Below are 24,175 nucleotides of genomic sequence, written 5' to 3' on the forward strand. Positions count from 1 at the left end.
CTTCCGGATGCGCTAACGCGGCGCGTCATATGACGCATTACGCGACAACGCAGGTACAGAATATAGTCAAAATGTCTCCACCAACCAGCGGTCGGAACACAACCCCTTTCAGCAGGCTAAATAGTTCTGTTAAATGACAACAGAAGGGACAGGCAACAAGAACCATCAGTCAAAGAGGGGAGGGCTAGTTCTTCTCTACCGGGTTACATTGGGGCGCTACCGGAACTGATCGAATTGGTAGTCTACAGTGTTTCTGGATGTTTCAGACTGAAGCTGGGGTTAGCATGAGAGCAGCACCATTTCGTAGCTCCGTCGTGGTCATTCCGCAACCAATCATGGCAGCCGTTCTTTATCGTTATTTTGGGCGGGGTGGGTGGCGGAGCCGAGCTGTTTTGCAGCCATCATTGTGTGGAGTTCAGTTCATCTCACTAGTTTTGTATTTGTCATGAGGGGTTGTTCCTAATGTTTCTATTTTAGCGAGGTCAAAAAGAAATCCCATTAGTGGCCTACTGATTTTGCTCGATTCCTTTTCTTTTTTTTTACACGATTTTTCGTTATCTGCAAAGACTAAACAGAGTATTGCGACTCTGTGTTTGTTTGTAAATAGAGAATGAACCAAAGAGAACTAATTCTAAAACAGTAAATACTTGGATAACAATCAATCAAATGGAGAGAGAAGCAGGCACGACGGATTACAATGGGGGCAAAGGCCTGCGTTAACTACCTTTCACTATCTGCAAAGAGAGAGTACTCCTAATAGAAATGAGGGGGGGGGGGCACCATTCAAAGCAGATCAGTGTGCATAAACACGAAAATGTTTTCACTTACCACGTACTTGACATTCGACAGCTTATGATATTTGCTATTAAAAAACCATTGAAATTCACTGAAAAAACCATAGGTTATAGACCATATATAGTTAGGAATTAGCATTTACAAAACCTTGAAAATTCACTGAAAAAACCATAGGTTATAGACCATATATAGTTAGGAATTAGCATTTAAAAAACCTTATTTTACTCACACAAAACCATTGAAATTCCATATATAGTTAGTTGCACTAACTATATATCGCGCACCCGCAATCAACTGCTGATCATGTCACATATTACATCATTCATGACATGGTCAGTGACATCACTGATGACATCACTGATGACATCTCAAATGACATCACTGATGACATCACTGATGACATCTCAAATGACATCACTGATGACATCACTGATGACATCTCAAATGACATCACTGATGACATCACTGATGACATCATCCAGTGACTGTGTGTTTCTGTAAAGTTTAAATATGTTTGATATATTGAAGAATGAGTGGATGTATAAGTGTCTGGATGAAGGATTTAGTAGGTGCGTGACTGACTGTGAGTGAGTGAATAAATGTGTCGTACTAAATGCATGGGTTAGTGACTAAACAGTCTGAATGTGTGCATCAGTATGTCTGTTGTGATGTAAACTGCTGCATGTGTTGATCATTAGCTATATGAGAGGCTATATGTGTTATTGATTGGTTGCCCAAGTATTTGTATGGGAGATTGAGTTTGTGTGGGGGTGGCTGGGAGGTGTGTGACTCTGTGCATAGATGTGTCAGCAGTTGATTCACTAGGTGTATGAGTTCAAGAGTGCATGTGGAAACAGCTACATGGGCAGTTGACTGTGTGCATGAGTGTATTGATGAGTGAATGGATATCTCAATGCTACATGTCATAGTAAGTACATATGTAAAACACAGTACATGTGAGAGTTGGCATATATAATTAACTGTGCATGAGAGCCACTGAATGTGTGAGTGGCTGTATGGATCATTGTGAACTTGTATCAGGGATTGTGTAAGAGAGTAAATATGTGTTAGTATATGCTTGAATAAGTAAGGTGTGTATAACTGTATAGTTAAGGAAATGGAGGTGAGATTGTTTCTTTGCATGACTGACTAGGTGTGTGAGTAACTCCATGGATGAGTGACAGTGTGTGAGTGTCTGTATACACTGAGTGTATCTAAGGTTATATTAGAGTCTGAAGAGGTTTATCGTATTAGCACAAGAATGATGTCAAATGAGATGTCATCAGTGATGTCATCAGTGATGTCATTTGAGATGTCATCAGTGATGTCATCAGTGATGTCACTGACCATGTCATGAATGATGTAATATGTGACATGATCAGCAGTGGATTGCGGGTGCGCGATATATAGTTAGTGCAACTAACTATATATGGAATTTCAATGGTTTTGTGTGAGTAAAATAAGGTTTTTTAAATGCTAATTCCTAACTATATATGGTCTATAACCTATGGTTTTTTCAGTGAATATATATATATATATATATATATCACACTCTGCTGCATTAAAAACTCATTCATGTAGTTAGCAGTTCTTTTTCTTCTCCATGCAATCTAAGTTGGATCTGCCATCTTACATCATCCAATAAGAAAAGGAAAATGACACCTGCGTTGTTCTGTAGGTGCACACATGGTGATGCACATGCCTATCGAGAGACCTGACTGACTACAGTACCCTTGCCATCACACTTTTTTTTCTTCCTGTTTTAATTTTTGCTGGTGCTGTGTAATAGTGGCAAAAAAGCAGTTCACGTTTTGCCGATGTTGTACAGCGTCGGCAAACAGCACTGGCAAAGTCAATAAGTCGAAAAGCTGAGACATATTATGTTTTCCCTGCTTGTTTAACTTTCATGTATCTGTTTGCGAATTGTAACTTTTGATTGGTTTATATGCACTCTACATTGTGACAGTAGTTTTAAACTGCATTCATTCATTGTTAAGTAAGTAGGTACCCTCATTTATTCACACCGTAATCCCTTTTGAATGATCATTGTTTGGATTAAAGCCAGAGCGTGCTTTGATTTAAAAACCACATGGTTCTAATAGGAGTTTCAGGTACATTGCAAGTCCCCGCTGAAGGCTTCTTCGAGCAAATTCAATACCACTGCCACCCCAGAGTAAGGCATTTGCTAGTGTTTGTTTAAAACATCTGTTAACACACTTAGGTAGTAAAGAAGGGGTTTACACAATGTTCTGGGGAGCACCTGGCCACTTGTTCTTTGTCTTTAACATTTGCATTGCAAGAGCAAAAGCTGAATATTCAATGTTGTGTTCTGTTTACTTTGACTTAGACCCTGCTCATGATGTTACTCTCACTGTTGTCTTCATCTAGCAGGATAACAACTACTCCTAATGTGTGTTTAACTCTCCCTTCCTTAGGAGGCCAACACGATGCTGGTGCTCTGTGGCAATGGATATGTCATCCAGGTGGCAGCTCCCAGTGTTGAGGCAAAAGTTCCGCTATCGACCTATGAGATCGATAACCTACAGCTACAATACTTCAGATTCCGCAGTGTGAAATCCAAGATCCAGGTACGTATGGAGGCTCAACACTGCTGGGGTATCTAGTGTGGATCAAGGAGAGCAAGATCCATACCAGACGTTCAGCATTGCCACGTTACCTACACACATGTACAGCCAATGTGAACTGAACTACCTCAGTATGCATCTGTCACTCCTCTGACACCTCTGATCAAGAGGGTGATGAGATAAAGAGAATTGGGTAATACTAGATAGTTGAAGGAGAAGTACTGCATTAAACCTGACAATTAATATTTCTTCTGAAGACCTGTAATGGAAATTAAATGCCATTTTCTCAGAGGACCTCAGTAAAAAGTCAACTCTTCTATTTATATGTAAGATTACCCTATTGAAAATTGATCAGTAGTTTACTGCTAAATCTGTACTGAAAAATCAAATGAACAAGGGTAAGGTCTACACCTACCACAATGGTATGGGCAGTGCTTAATGTGAGCCAGCGCTTGCAGGTGGGGCCCACCTGGACTCTTTTCGGGGACCAGTACTTATTTTTCTTCATCACACTTTGACCCAGAGTAAGAGGTAGAAAAAAGTGGAGAAATCAGGAACCTGCAAGAGCGGGATAAAGAGTCAGTGAGTGTCTGGTGGTGGGTTAAAGAGGTATAAGGTGGAATCAAGATTATGCAGCCTTCTTGTTTGGCACACCTGACTGCCGGTAGTGCTGACTGTGGGCTTCTGATCAAATCTTTGGGCCCCGGCTCTTGCAAGTTAAGCACTGGCTATGGGGCCTTACTGAAGGCGAAACGCCTGTGAAAACGTGTGTACTACTTTGTTAGAGTGGTAGCATAGTCTGAGTTCATGTCTTAGAAGAGGAATGTAATTATGTGGACAGAATCAATCATTTCAAAAAGCTTGGTCTCAAGTTGGTAAAGAAGGATTACCGCTGCATGCAGCTGAGGGAGAAATAACACCTAGACTTCAGACTTTTCCCAAATGGCCAGTCCAGCCTTCATTGTGAGAAAACTGAGAGACTCCAACCACCCTTGTTTTTGAAGTTATTTCTAAATGGAAAGAAAGGAATTTTAACTGAATACTTTACCTTTATTCTGAAGAATAGCTTATGCATGATTTTTAAACGCATTAGAAAAAATGGATACATACAGATTTTAAATGTAATTCTCCTTTAGACATAGTATTAGTTCATCATATGCATGCATACGCTGAAAGGCACTGAATCCACTGCCTGTGCCATATTTCTAGTAAACTATCAAGGATCCTATCCAGTTTTGTCAAGAATGGTAGCCTGCATAGTGATGCAGAGACTTACCAGCTGGGTGCACTTTGATGCTCTTTGATGTTTAACATCTCTGAAGCCACTCCTGCAACATACACTGTTGATGCTCGACTTGTATGGATGCTGGACTTGAATATAAACTGTTGATGTTGGTCATGAATTGATGCTGGTCATGGATATACATTGTTGACGTTGGTCTTTGATGCTGATCTTGAAAATACACTGGTGACGCTGGTCTTTGATGCTAATCTTGAATATGCACTGTTGACGCAGGTCTTGGATTGATGCTGGTCTTGAATATACACTTTTGACACTGGTCTTTGGTGCTGCTCTTAACTATACACCGTTGATGCTGGTCTTTGATGCTGGTCTTGAATATACACTGCAGATGCTGATCTCGGATAGTTGCTGGTCTTGAATATTCACTGTTGATGTGGTCTTTGATGCTGGTCTTGAATATACACTGTTGATGTTGGTCTTGGATTGATGCTCGTCTTGAATATACACTATTGACGCTGGTTTTGGATTGATGCTGGTCTTGAATATACACTGTTGATGCTGGTCTTGGATTGATGCTGGTCTTGAATATACACTGTTGACACCGGTCTTTGATGCTGCTTTTGACTATACACCGTTGACGCTGGTCTTTGATACTAGTCTTGAATATACACTGTTGATGCTGGTCTTGGATTGATGCTGGTCTTGAATATAGACTGTTGACACTGGTCTTTGATGTTAGTCTTGAATATACACTGCTGATGATTGTCTTGGATTGATGCTGGTGTTGAATATACACTGTTTATGCTGGTCTTTGATGTTGATCTTGAATATATATTGTTGACGCTGGTCTTTGATGCTGATCTTGGAAATACACTTTTGATCCTGGTCTTGTTTTGATGCTGATCTTGAATATACACTGTTGACGCTGGTCTTTAATACTGGTCTTGAATATACCCTGTTGATGCTGGTCTTGAATATACATCGTTGACGCAGGTCATTGATGCTGGTCTTGAATATACACTTTTGACGCTGGTCTTTGATGATACTGATCATGTAAATACACTGTTGACGCTGGTATTGAATTGATGATGGTCTTGAATATACACTGTTGATACTGGTCCTGAATTGATGCTGGACTTCAATATGCACTGTTGATGCTGCCCCTGAATTGATGCTGGTCTTAGATATACATTTTTGACACTGGTCTTTGATGCTATTCTTAAATATAAACTGTTGACGCTGGTCTTCGATTGATGCTGGTCTTGAATATACACTGCTGACGCTGGTCTTGGATTGATGCTGATCTTGAATATACACTGCTGACACTGGTCTTCGATGCTAATCTTGAATATACACTGTTGACGCTGGTCTTGGATTGATGCTGGTCTTGAATATACACTGTTGACGCTGGTCTATGATACTGATCTTGGAAATACACTGTTGACGCTGGTCTTGGATTGATGTTGTAATTGTAATTGTGGTGGATTTTAAAGAGTGCCGGAATCACCCCCGAAGGGGTATCTCCGCGCTGCAGAGTCGACAAAGTACAGGTTTAGCTCAAATTTGTCCCGGACTAGTTCAGTCTTCAGGAGTTTCCTGAATCGGAGAAGTCTGGGACACTCGCGCAGTACCTCTATCAGATTATTCCAATATGTTGGAGCAAGATAAGCAAAGGTCTTACCTCCTGCTCGTAGTTTCCTGTAGCGGGGGACCGCAAGCAGCCCTTTCCCTATGGATCTGAGAAGTCTATTCGGATGGTAGGATTTTATTTTGTCCGCCAAATAGCTGGGATATCTGCCATAGACTGAGTTATGAACTAGGCACCAGAGTTTAAATGTAATTCTCTGTCGAATCAGTAGCCAGTGAAGCTGTGTCAGCAGAGGACTAGAAGAGGTACGTGGGGGCATTTTGACAGCCAGACGTGCGGCTACATTCTGGACAATCTGCATTCTATTCAAAAGTGATTAATTTGCAGATGCTAGAAGAGCATTGCAATAATAAAGATGGCCAATAAATGTTGAAGGCCAGGTGCAGACTATCCTGTGGTAGAAGGCGTTTGATTTAGGGAATCCAGGGATTTAAAGAACTGGGGGAATTGATCATATATTAGGTTAATTTTTTCATCAAAATAGTTCGCTATGTTATCACAAAGTGCTTGGGAAGGGGGAATATGTGCATTACAGGCAGTAGGATTAGTAAAAGTATTTAGAATTTTGTACAGTTCCGTTGTAGAATTGCCCGCTTGGTTGGTCTTGAATATACACTGTTGATGCTGGCCCTGGATTGATGCTCGTCTTGAATATACATTTTTGACACTGGTCTTTGATGCTGATCTCATTTATAAACTGTTGACGCTGGTCTTGGATTGATGCTGATCCTGAATATACACTGTAGATGCTTATGAGAAGTTGGCCTGGTATATGATGTTCACTATTCTAGTGAACACCTTGCACCAGTCCAAACAACCCTTATGGTGATGGTTGTAAGTCAACCTTATAGACCAGCTATCCTAGTGGTAGCGTGGACAGAGCAGTCTTAGGCTAAAAGACTCTTGAGGGCGTGTAAAGCCAGCTGTTTTACCATATGTAACCCCTTGAATATCAAATGAAAGGACACCACACAGGATATATAAATATATATATGTATTTATTTACTATACAACACACTAGAACAGGGGTATCGGGCCAAGAAAGCTGCACTTTATCCAATGTATTGTGGTATGATACATTTGTTGTGGGTGCTAAGAACCTGAAGTCATATACCCCTAGACTCCCAACATAATTCAAAAATAGCACAGTGGTTCAGCACCCCACACAATGTACAGTTGACAATGACAGTCAAAACAATAATCCGGAAGAAAACAATTCAGTAGGACTTAAAGTTTTCTTTCTTGCTTTTATTGAAAGTCTTCAAGTAAAAAAACTTAGCCAACGCGTTTCGTCCGTAGGACTTCTTCAGGGCGAAAGGTATTCATACGTTTTTTCAAAGGTTTTCTCTCAGGACTTTTTATATTATATATTTTCAAAGTTTCAGCTGTGAGTGGCATTAACGGCCTTATTACGTAGAGCTGTAGTCGAATCCTTTTTTTTCCCTTTTCCAAGACTTTGTAGTCAGAACTTCAGATGTGCAAGGCATAAATGGCCTTATTATGACGGATAGCAGTCAAATCCTTCTATGCATCATGATCAAAGGGCCATCAGAAACGTTTTTTTTCATTGTCCACAACCCATTTGATTCCGATCACGAGTAACGTGTGCCTTCTCCCTCTGTTCCAGTCTCGAGTTTGTGGTTCGAACTAAAAAATGTATGAATACCTTTCGCCCTGAAGAAGTCCTACGGACGAAACGCGTTGGCTACGTTTTTTTACTTGAAGACTTTCAATAAAAGCAAGAAAGAAAACTTTAACTCCTACTGAATTGTTTTCTTCCGGATTATTGTTTTGACTGTCATTGTCAACTGTACATTGGGTGGGGTGCTGAACCACTGTGCTGTTTATGTATTTATTTACTAACACACTCCTCTGAACTCTTTATGAGATCAGAGACCAAAGCACTTAACAAGATACTTAGTCAGAATACGTTAAGTTGCACAATTTACGGTTAGGCCCTAGGGGCGAAGCAAACCATATATTAAGAAAGTGGTATAAGTACCACGTCACGAGAAAAGGAAAGGCCTAGTGCCTAGGGAATCACTGGGGCTACACTATCTGAACCTTAGTTTAGAAGTAGGAGGCCCACAGGCGGCGCGTGCAGTGTCTTTACACACACGCGTGAGTCAATGCAAAGTCAATGGGAACTTAGAAGTTAGATTTAGAAGGATTTAGGACACTTCTGGTTTAGCTAGGAGGAAACAACTAAAAACCTAGACACTTGGATAGTCAATACCCTTGGGAGCACCGAAGTACTCGCGTTACCTCTCCCACGGACGGTGGGTGCATAGGTGTGAAGATGTGTCGGGTTTCGCCGTTGAATCCTGTGGAGCCTTTGAAGAAAGAGGCTGCAGGCGACCAGGAGGAAGATGTCCGGGTGGATCCAAGGGTGGATCGAAGATGAAGAGGACCTGAAAGCAGAGGGGACAGAGTCTGGGTCACTAGCCAGTGACCGGGTGGAACCAGGAAGGAACCAGACGACGTCGAGAAGCAATCAGGTGCTGTCTTGAAGCTTGTCTTGGCAGCCACGTGCACCAGGAGGGGTCGACGATGACCAGGTGCTGGAGACGAGCTGTCCCACGAAGGTTCTCGCAGTTGGAGGGGTCGACTTCCGGATTGGAGTCAACAAGCCTTGGCAAAGGCAACCCACGCATGATACAACAAAGGCTTCTGCAAGGTCTGAGGTGCTTCACCCTTGCAGGGAAGCAAGGGCCAGTCTGGAGCAACCAGACCAGCGAGGTGGTTCAAAAGGATTGTCGTCACAGAGGCTACTAGCCAACGGGCCAGCAACCAGACAACGCGTCGAGCAGAACACAAGCAGAAGGGTCGCACGCAGAACTCGTGGAGTGTGGAGGGCTGATCTTCGGTGCAGGTGGAGCTCGGTTTCGGGGCTTCTCAATCCCCATTGCACAGCTTCAAGGAGGCCTTAGGAGCTGCACAGTTAGCAAGTTGCAGGCTTTGCAAGATGTCCGGTCCCACGTGTCTCGTCGCCTCCACGGATCTCAGCTATGCTGCAGTCGTGAAAAGAGGGTCAAAGAGGTCTGGAAGTCTGGGTCTTGTCAGGCTCTGTGCTCGGGTTCCGGCGGGAACGTCGACAAAGCAAGCTGTTGATTTACTGGATGGTGCCTGGTTGCCCAGGGTGGTCACTCCTTGGCTACAAGGGAGATTCTTCAGTCTTCAGCAGAATGTCGAAGGTCCAGAGTTTCGTGTCAAGTTTCGATTCAGGATTAATCTAAAGTCTCAGGACTCAGCTCCTATCTTTATACAACTAAAGGGGGCTGGATTACTTTCTAGGTCCCTCCTATGGGTGGGACCAGGAAGGGGGTGGTTACACCCCCTTTCCTTTGTCCAGTTTCATGCCAGAGCTTGGGCTGGAGTGCCTCAGCAACCGGTTTGAACCGGGGTATGCATGGAGCACCTAGGGTGCTCCAGACAGTGTCTCAACCTGTCTGGGGTGGTGCTCGCACCTCTCCAGGCAGGAAACCTATTGTCCAAACATCCATGACTGGAAGGACTCCCAGCAGCAGGAGGTCAGACTTGTGTCGGTGGCAGCAGCGTCCATTTTGTGACGCTGGGGCTCTGGTTAACTTTAATCGGGATAGTCAGCAACAAAATGTCTTCTCCCTTTAGAAGGGTGGAATGCTAGCCCCGTTGCCAGAATTGGCGAGGGGGTAGTATTCCAAAGCGTATGACACCTTACACGACATGTTTGGATAAAGCCAAACCAAAGTTAGCATTTAACCGCGAGGTTCATAATGCACTTAAGAGTATATGGTATGGCAATATCATAGAACAGCTATAAGGACATGGTTCCGAAAGCTGCAGACAGGCTCAGCTCACGCTAGAGCACCATCTCACACATAACCAAGCACTCTGCCTCCAGGATTGTTAAGGCCTGCCATAGGAGTGACTTATAGGTTACTATGTGTCAATCTATAAGTAGGTATAGGAATACCATACCTAAGCAAGGGGTGATTACACGACCTTGCCCCAGCTGAGTGATCAGCCAGTTGTGTCTATTTGAGTGGCCAGCCAGGGGTGGCATAATACATGCTGCAACCCCTGGTAGGCCTTGGTTACACCTATGCCCTGAGTACCTAGGGTACACTTCTACAGGGGCTGACAAGGTGAACCAATTCCCAATTGGGTATGTACCTAGAGTACATGGTGTAATTTTAGAGAGAGTGCATCTGGGCTGTGGGTCTGATTAGCAGGCCCACAGCCACATCTAAGTCAAAAACCAGTAAAGCAAAGCAAAAAGTGGGGCTGACGATAGGAAGCAGACCCTACTCTCCTACACAACCCTCCCCCCAAACTTAGGGACATTAAACTAACCTTGACCAGTTGAGCCTTCATGTTCTAAGTGGAAATATTCCATCCCCTGTAGGGAAATGGACCACCTAAGAAGTTTGGGGGTTTCACCATTCATCTAATTTAGCCATAGGAGGGGCTTGTGGTCGGTCTGAATCTTGAAGTGAGTGCCAAACAAGTATGGCCTCAGCTTATTCAGGGCCCAAACCACAGCAAAGGCCTCCCTCTCTATAGCTGACCAACGTTTCTCTCTAGGGGTCAGCCTTCTGCTTATGAAAGCAATGGGCTGGTCTTGACCATCTATATTCAGTTGTGAAAGTACAGCTCCCACACCCAACTCAGAAGCATCTGTTTTGACTATGAACTCTTTGGAGTAATCTGGACTTTTCAGAATAGGTGAAGTACACATGGCTTGCTTCAGGTCATCAAATGCCTTTTGACAGCTAACTGTCCACTGAACTTTCTTTGGCATCTTTTTGGAAGTTAAATTATTCAGTGGTGTCACAATGGACCCATAGTTTTTAACAAACTTTCTGTAGTACCCAGACAAGCCCAAGAAAGCTCTGACCTGTGTCTGGGTGATTGGAGGAGTCCAGTCTCTGATGGTCTGGATCTTGTTCTCCAGCTGTTTAACCTGACCCCCACCTACCAGGTGGCCCAGGTACACAGCCCTGCTCTTCCCTATCTGGCACTTAGTGGCCTTGATACTGAGGACTGCCTTCTGCAGGGCCTCCAAAACATTCCTCAGGTGGACCAGGTGATCCTCCCAGGTGGAGCTAAAGACAGCAATATCATCCAGATAAGCTGCACAATAGTCATCCAGTCTTGTGAGAACTTGATTCACCAGCCTTTGGAAAGTGGCAGGTGCATTCCTCAAACCAAAGGGCATTACCACAAATTGATAATGTCCTCCTGGGGTCGAAAATGCTGTCTTGGCTTTTGCATCCTCAGCTAGTCTGATTTGCCAGTAGCCTGCTGTCAGGTCAAATGTGCTCAAGAACTTGGCAGAAGCCAATCTATCAATGAGCTCATCTGCCCTGGGGATGGGATGGGCATCTGTCCTAGTGACAGCATTGAGACCTCTGTATTCCACACAAAACCTCATCTCTCTCTTACCATCTTGGGTGTGAGGTTTTGGCACCAGAACTACTGGACTGGCCCAAGGGCTCTCTGATGGCTCAATAACTCCCAGCTCCAACATCTTTTGGACCTCTGTCCTAATGCAGTCCCTGACATGGTCAGGTTGCCTGTAGATTTTACTCTTGACAGGCAGACTGTCACCAGTGTCCACCTCATGGGTGCACCAGCTTGTCTGACTTGGGGTCAGGGAAAACAGATGTCTGAAGGACTGAAGAACTTGTCTGCAGTCCTGTTGCTGGTGTTCATAGAGGATGTCAGCAAAGACTACACCATCTACTGAACCATCATCAGAGTTCTGAGTAAGCAGGTCTGGGAGAGGGTCACTCTCTTCCTCCTGCCCCTCATCTGTAGCCATGAGCAAGCCCATGTCTGCCCTGTCGACAAATGCTTTGAGTCTGTTGACATGAAGCACCCTGTGGGGGCTTCTGGGAGTCCCAAGGTCCACCAAGTAGGTGACTTCTCCCTTCTGTTCAACTATTGTGTGGGGCCGAGACCATTTGTCCTGGAGTGCTGCTGGGGCCACTGGCTCCAACACCCACACTTTCTATCCTGGCTGGTACACAGTCAGCACAGCCAGCCTTTTGGTCATGCCAACCTTTCTGAAGTTCTTGGCTACCCTCAAGGTTTTTAGAAGCCTTCTCCATATACTCAGCCATCCTGGAGCGGAGACAAAGTACATAGTCCACTATGTCATGCTTAGGCTTTTTGAGAGGTAACTCCCATCCTTCCTTCTCAAGACATAGGGGTCCCCTTACAGGATGCCCAAACAAAAGCTCAAAAGGGCTGTAGCCAACCCCTTTTTGTGGGACCTCTCTGTAAGCAAACAGAAGGCAGGGTAAAAGGATGTCCCATCTTCGCCTTAGCTTTTTTTTTATCATCCCTTTGAGGGACTTGTTGAATCTCTCCACAAGCCCATTGCACTGTGGGTGATAGGGGGTAGTGAACTTATAGTTGACACCACACTCCTTCCACATTGCAGTTAGATATCCAGACATGAAGTTTGCACCTCCTTTGGAAACCCCACTCTGGAGAAAACTCCAAGTAGTGATGAAAAAGGGTTCAGGCAGATCAGGTCGTTTACCCCTTTTTCTAGTTTTGCCCGGCGTTAGCCGCTTCTCACCCAACTCACGATTACCCAAATAAAGAGGCAGGCGCTGGAGACTGGAAGGCAGGAAACAGGAGTTTATTTCCGACGGAACAGCACACGTCAAATCAGACAACAGGGTATCTTCTCGAGGTGCTCTAACAAGTTTCTCTACGGCTCCGTCTTTTATACACAGGTTTATGATGCACAAACATTCCTTATTGTAATAAAGACACTTTGAAGTACGAAAAGGCATGTTTGGAATCCCAGCTTCAGGCCTATTCCCATACCGGTCGCTCTGATGTTGTTTTCCCCTCCCAAATGTAACATGTGATTGTAATCTGCAGCCGGACGTCCCGACAGGACACGAGGGCAAGAGGGGGTGGTCAGATCTAAGGTTGGGCAGGCGATAAGATCACGTTTCGCTATGCGGGGCCGGAGGGGGTACATCCACGAGACCTAGTTTTATGATATGGGACTGGGTCGAGAGGCCAGGTGTAGCCGGGGGGGGGGGGGGTCATCAGAAGAGAGGAAGGGTGTTCCTGGGAGGAATGCAGGGGTGTTGGTCAGATCTAGGGGTGTGAAGGCCTTGATTAATCACCGCTCCTCTGATGTGAGGCGAGGTCCTACTGTAGGAAGCAATAAACTGCATCTGTTGGACTAGGTGATGGCCTGGGATCAGGCCGGGCAATCGGGCAGGGAGGAAGAGGTTACCAAAAGGGCCCGTTCTATGGGTAGGATGAAAGAGTGAGGGGGCAGGGGTTCAGCACGGAGACAAGGTTGTGTTTAGCGGTGCGTTTATGGCCCGAACAGGAGAGACCGGGGGCTGTCGCGCTGCGGGGTGCTTGCGAGGCTGGAGAGAGAGAGAGAGAGAGAGATGCTGGCTATTGGCAATGGGCAGAGAGGTCATGACACAAAGATGGCTACTATCTATGTTCGTGATGGGGCCTAAAAGGGAACAAGATGGCGGGGCCACTGTTTCGTGACTTTCGCTTTACCTTCAACAGTGGCGAGGGTGAACACAAATGAACGCCGCTTATGTACATATACATTGTCATTTTCCACAGTCGCCGCTTTTTACATAAGATAGGTCATTTCCGTGTTTATCATAACTGACGGGGTGTACATATAGTCGTGTGTAGTCAATGAAATAGCGTTTGTCAATACTGGTAGACTTGCATATAACCGTGTGCAGTTGATGCGACATACGAGGTGGAATACATATAAATTTACATTTGTCGTATTTAAAAAGTGACCGATGAAACATTTTACAGGCAAAAGTGGTTGAGGGAGGAATTTAGTCCAATACAAGCAATTAGTCAAGGGGTGTAGAAAGTTCCGAAAATAAGGGGGGGGTTCTTCGCCACAGTGTCTTTTTAGTAGCGAGTCATCACTGGTAGGCTCTGGCAGTTTGTTTTCTTCTGTTGGCGCTGTTGAGCACCGGCGGTGGAGCTATAGGTCCAGCTCGGGTCCTTCTTTACACGTCGCAGGGTGTGATCTGTCCTTTGCCGTTAGGCCACAGTCCTGTTTCCTAGCTAATCTCTCTTAAGGGTGCCTTATGCTGGGCACCTGCATTTCTGTCTCGGAGTCAAAATCCACGTGGAAAGGATAGAAGGGGTTTTGTCGGATAATCGGGGGAGGAGAGGGCGGAGTGGGACCGGATCCTTGAGACGGACCAGGGGAGCAAAAGGGTGATGCGCAGGCAGGTCCATCAATCGGGCTCAAAGGGGCGGGGACTTCTGGCTCGCGTGGGTCAACAAGTAGAGGGCTTCAAGGCAGCCCCCCATTCCTTCGTTTTCTGCGTTTGAGAGTGGTGCATCGTCCCGCGTCCCGTTGCTCTGCGGCTCCATCTTAGGTCTAGGTCACACGCGCCTCACGATCTGTGGCCAGGCTGTGCGTCACGTCCAGCCCCTCTCCTCCGGTGACTGTGTATCCTTGAATGGGTACAAAACAGGTTTTGGTGAACTGACAAGAGAAAGCATTTATACATTTCAATTCCGTCCCAGATCTAGGTAGCTGGGGGTACGTTTCATCGGTCACGGTCAGGAGTTATCACTGTAGAGCATGTATACAGGCATGTCTACTGAGTTTGTACTAAGTCTATTTGGCGTTCATTCATGTCGCATGTGGCTTTCTGACCCTTGCCCTGGCAGTCTTTTATCATCATGAGAGAGGGGGTAGAGGCTAAACACTCTTTTCTCGGGGAGCAACAGTTAAGCAGGGTCATCAGTTATACCTCGAGTTTACGGAGCTGGGGTCAAGCGGGAGGAACGGGGACGTTTTGGACATCCGTACTTGGGTGCGGAGGGGTGGGGCAATCTGGGCATAGGAGATTGTGTTTCTAACGAGCTGAGAGCAGAAGGCCACTGACGTATAGTCCTCCTATAAAAAGGGCCAGATTAGGGGAACATCAGTCGTCTTACCTGTCCTTTCTTTTATAGCCAATTCGAGTTCTATCATTTTTACAGAAAGGAGAGGTAGTAACATGGCAAATTACGATTGTTTTAGTTTCTGGCAATTTGTCGATCACCTTTGTGTTCGATAAAACCAATTAGGCTCGTGCCGGCGGGGCACAACATTACCACTCAAAGGAAGAGGGAGCTGGGGTCGTTCGCATTTTAAATGAACTATTCGGTACACGTACAACATGAAGGGAAAGGAAGAGAGAGAGAGAAACGTGTACAATAATAGGCCATTTTGGTGCGCACACAACACAAAACAGTAGGGGTCATATTATATAGAAACACAGACTGAGGGACAACGTAAATCCATATACTACGTACACATGAATTCAGGCGGGGGGTACATGTATTTACATACAGAACTCAAGACAAAACATAGAACAGTACTTGGCCAAAGATATTTCCTCCTGCATGCTGCGCATCCTTAGTTTCCTATTTAATTCGCCTGGCTGTCTTTTGCTGCTGGTCTCTGTTGCAAATACTTATACTTTCGTCAATTGTTCGGGAACTATCCTGGTCGGGCTAGCACTTACGGTGGGATCTTTGAATCGTTTTTAGCGAATGGGTATATCAGGCTGAGGCAACGGAGGGTGTTAGTTGGGGGAACAATGGGCAGCTTCGAGTTTCATGTCCATGAGGGTGCAAGAAGGAGGTGGTAAATCTTAAACATTGACAATATTCTTAGTCTTCCAGGAGGAGGGTACTTGGGTAAACCTCACCCTGGAATAGCCCTGAACCTTCCCCTATTTAGTTATCGTATGAACCTACTCGTAGGTGCACGTCCTTCTTGGTTGCATTATTCGGGGGCCGGTTGGAGTCATATTTTTGTCATACTGCAATAACCCGTCAAGTTTCTGTTTCGTCCCCCCCCCCCCCTTCCAGTCGTTGAGTTCAGAGAGAGGGAGAGGGTCGTTTCTAAGTAAGGGTGTGTTATATCTATGTTTGCTTGTCGTGTATAGGCACCATGCTCAGATCCCCTTTTTCCCCATTCCATCGGTCGTGCGATCATCACTCAAGTCGTACAAAAACATCTCTCTTATCAAGTCAACGCGTGCAACGTATATCCAGTCGAGTTATACACATCCGGTCACACACGGGTGCATTCATATCACCCAAAGTCGTCATGTCCTCAAGGGAAGTCCCCCTGGATAATGTATCATTTGTCCCCGCGGAACCATGGCGCGTTGCTTAGGTCTTCTCCATACTTTAGTCGATGTTCCAATGTGACCTGCAGAAAGAAGGGGAAAAAGAAGGGGTGGGGGCAGCGTTTTAAGACACATCCGCGCGCATAAACCCAAAAGGCTTTTACTTACCGCGTATTCGACCTATCTCCGCGGGGTGCAGTCCCTTCCATCTCGGCGTTTTAAGCCCAGAGGGACTGGTAGTGCGGGAGGCATAATCATTGATGGACTGCATACTGCATAGATCGCCCACGTGTGGTATTGCGGATCTTGTGTGGGGGGGGTCAAAACAAAAGGGCAGTCAGTGTAAAGTGGGGTGAACTCGTGTTCTCCTTCGAGGAGGCGGGGTGGTCTACAGTGGTACCGGGTCTGGTTTAGGGGTATCTGAAACAATTTCCCTGAGATATGTGGCATACAAAGTAAAACAGAACACCGGGACCTTTATTGATTGCCTTATGTTTGCACAAAAGTAAAAACACACACGCAACAAACTTGGACCCTTCACATCTTCAATATTCCTGGGCACTTTGCTTTTTAACCTTTTAATAATTGACTTGCTTTATTTCGCCTGTATTTTACGTAAATCGGAAACAATGGCTATGTATTCGAACTTACCAATCCAAGAGCTACGACTATATTTGTTTGTCACAAAATCTTTATTTAAAAAAATGTTGACGTACAAATGCAGGCCTACAACCACGTGGGACAGCCACGGAGCAGACTGGAACTGTACACGAGGGCATATTTATCTGAGGTAAACATAACTGAGTCGGTGGTCGTTTTATTTCATCAAGGTACGATAAGTGCAATAAAATCATATCGAAAATTCATTGTGGGCAAGTACCATCAGTGTCAAAAAATTCGAACTTTCAAATAATACTGTAATCAATGATGCGTCAGAGCTTAATATCAATTCATTGTCCGAATGTTCAAGCAATACTCATCCCCTCCCGCCATGTGCTTCAAAACTGCATACATCTCTCGTGATATCAAGTCTGAGCATCCGGAACACAACGGGGAATTACGAGTTTCGTTTGTACCGGTGCCATTTTGGGTGGGGCCAGGCGGGTCCAAGTATAGTCAAAATGTCTCCACCAACTCGTGGTCGGACCAGAACCTCTTTCGGCAGTCCAGAAGTTTCGTTAAGGGGCAACAGAAGGGACCGGTGACATGAACCATCAATCAAAGAAAAGGGAGGGACAACAATCTTTCCTACCGGGTTGTACTGATGTTCCACCGGAACTGATCAAATCGGTAGTCTGCAGTATTTTGGTCATTCAAAAACTGAGGCTGGCGCCAGCATGAGGGCGTCAACGTCTCGTGGCTACGTCTTGGTCGTTCTGTGGGCAACCATGGCAGTTGTTTCCCATCGGAGGCAGTCGGGGGCCCACGGAGGTCGAGGGCCCTCCGCAGCTCTCGTAGAATCTTCAAAGCTGAGGAGAACGTTTCTGAACGGAGGACTCGTTTTTTTTTTTTTTCTAGCTGGCCAGCGACCAGGCCATCCTTGCACGCCAGGTTCATTCCTGCAGAGTCGACCGCCATTCTTAGGAGTTCTGCAGCTACCGGCAGTCACTGGGTCAAATGAGCAGACGGACTCCAGCCTACTGGGCGAGGTGTCGTAGCACCGCCACAGTGGACGAGACCCTGCTGGGTGAGTGGAGCGTCGCTATACCGCAAGAGTGGACGAACCCTTTGCCGGGTGCGTGGAGCGTCCCTGCACCGCAAGAGTGGACGAACCCTTTGCCGGGTGTGTGGAGCATTGGGGGTGCAGCTGAGGGCCTCCACCTGGGGAGGCGGGAGAGGCTCGTCCGCGCCGCCTCTCCCCCCCAGTGCACCCCACGGCGTCTCGCTGACATTTGTTATGGCCGGACCAGGCGATGAAGAAGAGGGGGGGGGGGTCGGAGGCATATGCAAGACATCCCCCCCCCCCGTGGCCTGCAAGGCGCCGGGAGAAGAAGGGAATGGGAGGACGAGTTCATTCCGGGCTGGGCCATTCACCCCACGACTTCTCCGGCCGAGGGGCGGCCAGCCGCTTCTCCACCCCAGGCCACAGGAGCGGGTCCCTTGGTTCATCCTGGGGACAGGCCTTGGCGCGTGGTGTCGCCTCCGGACTATTCGCGTAATGGTTCTCCACCCCAGGCCGCCGCCGACGGCTTTTGTAGACTTTCTGACGCCCAAAAACCTACTAGAAAGTAACCCAAAGTAGCCCGACATGGCTACTTTGGGGAAGGAGGGACAGGAACGGCGTCAAGCTGACGGCGAAATGCATTGTGGGTTTGTTGTTGCAGCCGTTTGCCGTGTAAATAGTTGTTTAATACATTTTGTTCAAATAAAAACGTTTTAACCTGTTACTTTGCTATAGTGTTGTATATTTCTAATATTTGCCTATGGTTTGTCGTCCATTGGGCGGGGTGGTTGGTGGAGCCGAGCTGTCTTGCAGTCATCATGGTGTTGAGTTCGGTTTTCCTCACTAGTTTCATATTTCCTGAGGGGTTGTTCCTAATGCTTCCATTTCAGTGAGGTTGAAAAGAGATCTCATCAGTGGCCTACTGACTTTACTCGATTCCTTTTGTTTTTCCTAACGATTCTTATGTTCTTTTATTTGCTAGCACGATACAGCGGCTAATCCACATTTTCTTTATATATGTCCTTTTTATTAGGGGTGTCCTCCGGTGGAGCCAGATGGTCTACCTTTAATAAATAGTCCGGGCTGAACCAACTACTGAGCAATGGGGGGGAGATAGGCATGACGGGTTACAACGGGGACAAAAGTCAGCACTACCTATCCTTCACTACTTTGCAGAGACTAGGTAGAATATTTCTATTCTACAGTATTCGCAAATAGGGAATACCCAAAGAGAGAACCAATTCCAAACAGTCAAGTTCGGACAAACAATCAATCAATCAAATGAGGAATACAATAGGCGCGACGGGTTACAAAGGGGGCAAAAGCCTGCGCTACCTACCCTTTACTATCTGCAAAGAGAGAGATCTTCCTGTTCCTCTCTGTTTGTAGGCAGAGAAGATCCTTTCCGAGAACCAATTCCGAACGATCAATGTTCGGTCAAACAATCAATCAGTGGGGGATAAAAATAGGCACGACGGATTACAACGGGGGCAAAGGCCTGCGTTACCAATCCTTCACTATCTGCAAAGACTAAACAGAGTATGGCGACTCTGTGCTTGTTTGCAAATAGAGAATGATCCAAAGAGAACCAATTCCAAAACAATAAATGCTTGGATAACAATCAATCAAATGGAGAGGGAAGTAGGCGCGACGGGTTACAACGGGGGCAAAAGCCTGCGCTACCCACCCTTCACTATCTGCAAAGGGAGAATACTCCTATCCTTCCCCGTTTGTTGACAGAGAATCTCTCAGGACAAAACAATCAAATGCGTAATACTAGTACTTTCCAATGACAATCAAACAATCAATTCGCAATTTGTCGTGTTTACACGACCTTACCCGGACCGTATGGACGGTTTCTCGTCTTCCGTTTCCAGCGCCCGATCGTCCTCTATTCTCCGTAATTGCTGTGGCACTCCTGATGGTTCCCAGTCAGGACCGTAGATCACTCGAGAGAGGTCTGCTCGGAACCAGTGAAGTTCGGATGATCGGCTGCCAGACAAGGGTCTATCGGGCAGGAGCTCTTCCCGATCGTTGCAGTCGTTCACTCTGTCGTTGGGACCTCTCCCACTGGATCCACGTGTCGCTGATGGGCCCCACGTTTGGGACGCCAATTGATGAAAAAGGGTTCAGGCAGATCAGGTCGTGTACCCCTTTTTCTAGTTTTGCCCGGCGTTAGCCGCTTCTCACCCAACTCACGATTACCCAAATAAAGAGGCAGGCGCTGGAGACTGGAAGGCAGGAAACAGGAGTTTATTTCCGACGGAACAGAACACGTCAAATCGGACAACAGGGTATCTTCTCGAGGTGCTCTAACAAGTTTCTCTACGGCTCCGTCTTTTATACACAGGTTTATGATGCACAAACATTCCTTATTGTAATAAAGACACTTTGAAGTACGAAAAGGCATGTTTGGAATCCCAGCTTCAGGCCTATTCCCATACCGGTCGCTCTGATGTTGTTTTCCCCTCCCAAATGTAACATGTGATTGTAATCTGCAGCCGGACGTCCCGACAGGACACGAGGGCAAGAGGGGGTGGTCAGATCTAAGGTTGGGCAGGCGATAGGATCACGTTTCGCTATGCGGGGCCGGAGTGGGTACATCCACGAGACCTAGTTTTATGACATGGGACTGGGTCGAGAGGCCAGGTGTAGCCGGGGGGGGGAGAGGGGGGGGGGGGTCATCAGAAGAGAGGAAGGGTGTTCCTGGGAGGAATGCAGGGGTGTTGGTCAGATCTAGGGGTGTGAAGGCCTTGATTAATCACCGCTCCTCTGATGTGAGGCGAGGTCCTACTGTAGGAAGCAATAAACTGCATCTGTTGGACTAGGTGATGGCCTGGGATCAGGCCGGGCAATCGGGCAGGGAGGAAGAGGTTACCAAAAGGGCCCGTTCTATGGGTAGGATGAAAGAGTGAGGGGGCAGGGGTTCAGCACGGAGACAAGGTCGTGTTTAGCGGTGCGTTTATGGCCCGAACAGGAGAGACCGGGGGCTGTCGGGGCGCGGGGTGCTTGCGAGGCTGGAGAGAGAGAGAGAGAGATGCTGGCTATTGGCAATGGGCAGAGAGGTAATGACACAAAGATGGCTACTATCTATGTTCGTGATGGGGCCTAAAAGGGAACAACATGGCGGGGCCACTGTTTCGTGACTTTCACTTTACCTTCAACAGTGGCGAGGGTGAACACAAATGAACGCCGCTTATGTACATATACATTGTCATTTTCCACAGTAGGGCCCTTGCCACAACAGGAGCTGTTGTGGTCCTCAGGGGAAAAGCTTCTGGATACCCGGTGGCATGATCCACTACCACCAGTATAAATCTGTGCCCAGATGCTGTTTGGGGTCCATTGGTCCTACAATGTCTATCCCCACTCTCTCAAAGGGTACCCCCACCACAGGTAGTGGTATGAGGGGGGCCTTTGTGGTGCCACCTGATTTGCCGCTGGCTTGGCAGGTAACACAGGAGCTACAAAACTCCTTGATATCTTCTGACATGTGGGGCCAGTGAAAGTGAGGGACAAGCCTGTCCCAAGTCTTGTTCTGGCCCAGGTGTCCTGCTAAGGGAATATCATGGGCCAAGGTAAGAAGGAAGCCCCTAAATTGCAGAGGTATAACCAACCTCCTGGAAGCACCTGGCTTGGGGTCTCTAGCCTCTGAATAAAGGAGCCCATCATCCCAATACACTTTATGGGTACCTTGAGCATTCCCAACAGCCTCAGCAGCAGCCTGCTGTCTGAGGGGTTCAAGAGAGGAACAGTCTAATTGTGCCTGCCTCAGATCTGCCCTTGAGGGTCCCCCTGTCCCAAGAAACTCAACCTGATCAGGCTCAAGCTCTTCTAGGACAGTTCCCTCTTGGATTTCAGAATCATCCTCCTGGGAGGGCTGACCTCAACCTGAGGCAGGGGGGAAGGCACTGCCTTAACCCTCTTGCTCTTTCTCTTGGGTGGTGTCTGGTCTATTGTTCCAAGATCCAGCATTTGTTCAGGTAAGCACTTTTTGGCCTGTGACCTGGTCACAGCAAGGACATGTGCTGATATTCCCAGCATTTCTGCATGGGTCCTATACTCCACCTCAGACCAGACTGAGGTTTCAAGATCACTACCCAACAGACACTCTACAGGAAGGTCTGAACTCACAACAACTCTTTTGAGGCCAGTTACCTCTTCCCAGGAGAAGTTAACAACTGCCATACTATGGGAGGTAGTGGCATTGCTAGCGTTGGTCACTAGGTAGGTCTCACCTAGTATGATCTGGTCAGGGTCCACAAAGTTAGGTGCCACCATGGTGACACTGGCACATGTGTCCCTGTAGGCCTGAGCCATCTTATCATTAATAAAAGGTGTCTGCCTGTACTTGCTCAGATTACTGGGACTTACAGTAGAGGACATTGCTATGTCCACATCACAGACAAGAACAGCCTGAGTTGGTACTCTGACTAGGCCAGAGTCCACCTCAGTTCCCAGGGTCAACCCTACTACACACTTTTGCTGGGAACCACCACTAACAGCTGGACTAGGGGGAACAGTTGCTTAGGGGCAATGGTGGTTGGTGCTGTGCCCTTCTTGGTGCACTCACTAAACCAGTGAGAGACTGATTTACAGTATCCACACCAGGTCTTCTTTGGGCCTTCTTGTTTCTGTTTGTTCTTTTTGGAGCCACCCTACCCGTGTTCCTTTTGGGGGCCTGGTGAAGACTTCTGGTCTTTTGATTTCTGCTCATTACCCTTCTGGTCTGCTTTTTTCTGAACACCCCCCTGGTTCTGGTTTTTCTGCTTAATCCTGGTTCTGACCCATTTGTCTGCCTTCTTTCCCAATTCTTGGGGAGAGGTCTGATCAGAGTCAATCAGGTACTGATGCAATAACTGGTTTTGACAGTTGTTAAGGATTTGCTCTCTCATGATCAAATTATACCACAATTGACTTCCCAATAACCAGCCTTCCAGAGCCTTAGTGGCACAATCAACAAAATCAGTCCAGTCCTGAGTCTGTGTCTTCTGGGTATCCCTGAACAACAACCTATATTGTTCAGTGGTTAGGCCAAACCCATCAATCAGAGCACTCTTCAGGACAGAGTAGTTGTTAGCATCCCCATCACTAACTGTGAGGAGCTTATCTCTACCTTTTTCTGAAAAGAAGAGCCATAAGATTGCTGCCCACTGACTTTGGGGTACCTGCTGTACTTTGCAGGCCCTCTCCAAAGCAGTTATCCATTTGTGGATGTCATCCCCTTCTTTGTAGGGGGGCACAATCTTGCTTAGGTTTCTATTCTCATAGGACCTATCATTATCCTTAGGGATATTGCTGCCACCAGTGGGTGCTAACCCACTATCTCTGTGCTCTCTAGCACAAGCAAGCTTCTCTTTGGCCAAGGCAACTTCAAGTTCTTGCCTCTCAATCCTCAGAGAGGCCTCTCTCATTTTGGCCTCATGTTCCCTTCTCTGAGGTGAGGTCATCCCTCTCTGAGCATGGCCATGAGAGCCATATGAAGCATGAGATTGGAGAGATTCCCTGGAGTGGGATCTTCCTCTCCTCTGCCTCTGGTTAAGCCCACTTGGTGGTCTGTATTGGGGCTGCCCATACTGACTCCCATGTATGCTTAGGTTAGCCTGGCTAAGTCTTCTGACTGGGACCTGGCTATTTGTCTCTAGATCAGAATCTTCCTCTTCTACCCCCTCTTCTTCCTCTGGTTCAATAGTATCAGCATTATCATCTGAGGAGGGAAGGACTTTATCTGAACTACCTGAGTCACCTGTCTTAGGTGTCTGTTGAGCATCATACTCTTATAAGAGCTCAACCAGGAATCTGAGGGTAGGGTTTGAACCCTGTTTTAGCCTTCTAGAAGGACACAATTGTCTCAATTCTTGGAAGGCTAAGGCTTCATATCTCGAAGCAGTCCTCAAGGGATCTACCTCTGCAGGCAGGGAACCACTGGGGTTCACTGTCTGAGACATGGTTTCTAGTGAGGTGTGGTGTTGCACCTACCTACACTATTTGTTTTCCTACAGAACCTTTCTAGGAGTTGTAGTCAGGCTGTGCTAGGCCCAGGCTCTTCAACAGCTAAGTTCAGTAGAACTTAAGTATACTAAGACTTGTTTTTATATG

General features: G+C 46.6%; 1 protein-coding gene across 2 annotated transcripts in view; it reads left to right on the forward strand.

The window, feature by feature from the left end:
- CFAP44 (cilia and flagella associated protein 44) overlaps nucleotides 1–24,175 on the forward strand; it is a 969,845-nt gene that overhangs the window by 504,587 nt on the left and 441,083 nt on the right. For both annotated transcript variants that reach the window (XM_078656625.1, XM_078656626.1), the window contains one exon: nucleotides 3,231–3,383. In XM_078656625.1, the coding sequence (XP_078512751.1) occupies nucleotides 3,231–3,383 (153 nt within the window). The remainder of the gene's footprint in view (nucleotides 1–3,230; nucleotides 3,384–24,175) is intronic.

Source organism: Lissotriton helveticus, chromosome 8, assembly GCF_964261635.1.
Source record: "Lissotriton helveticus chromosome 8, aLisHel1.1, whole genome shotgun sequence".
Lineage (NCBI taxonomy): Eukaryota > Metazoa > Chordata > Amphibia > Caudata > Salamandridae > Lissotriton > Lissotriton helveticus.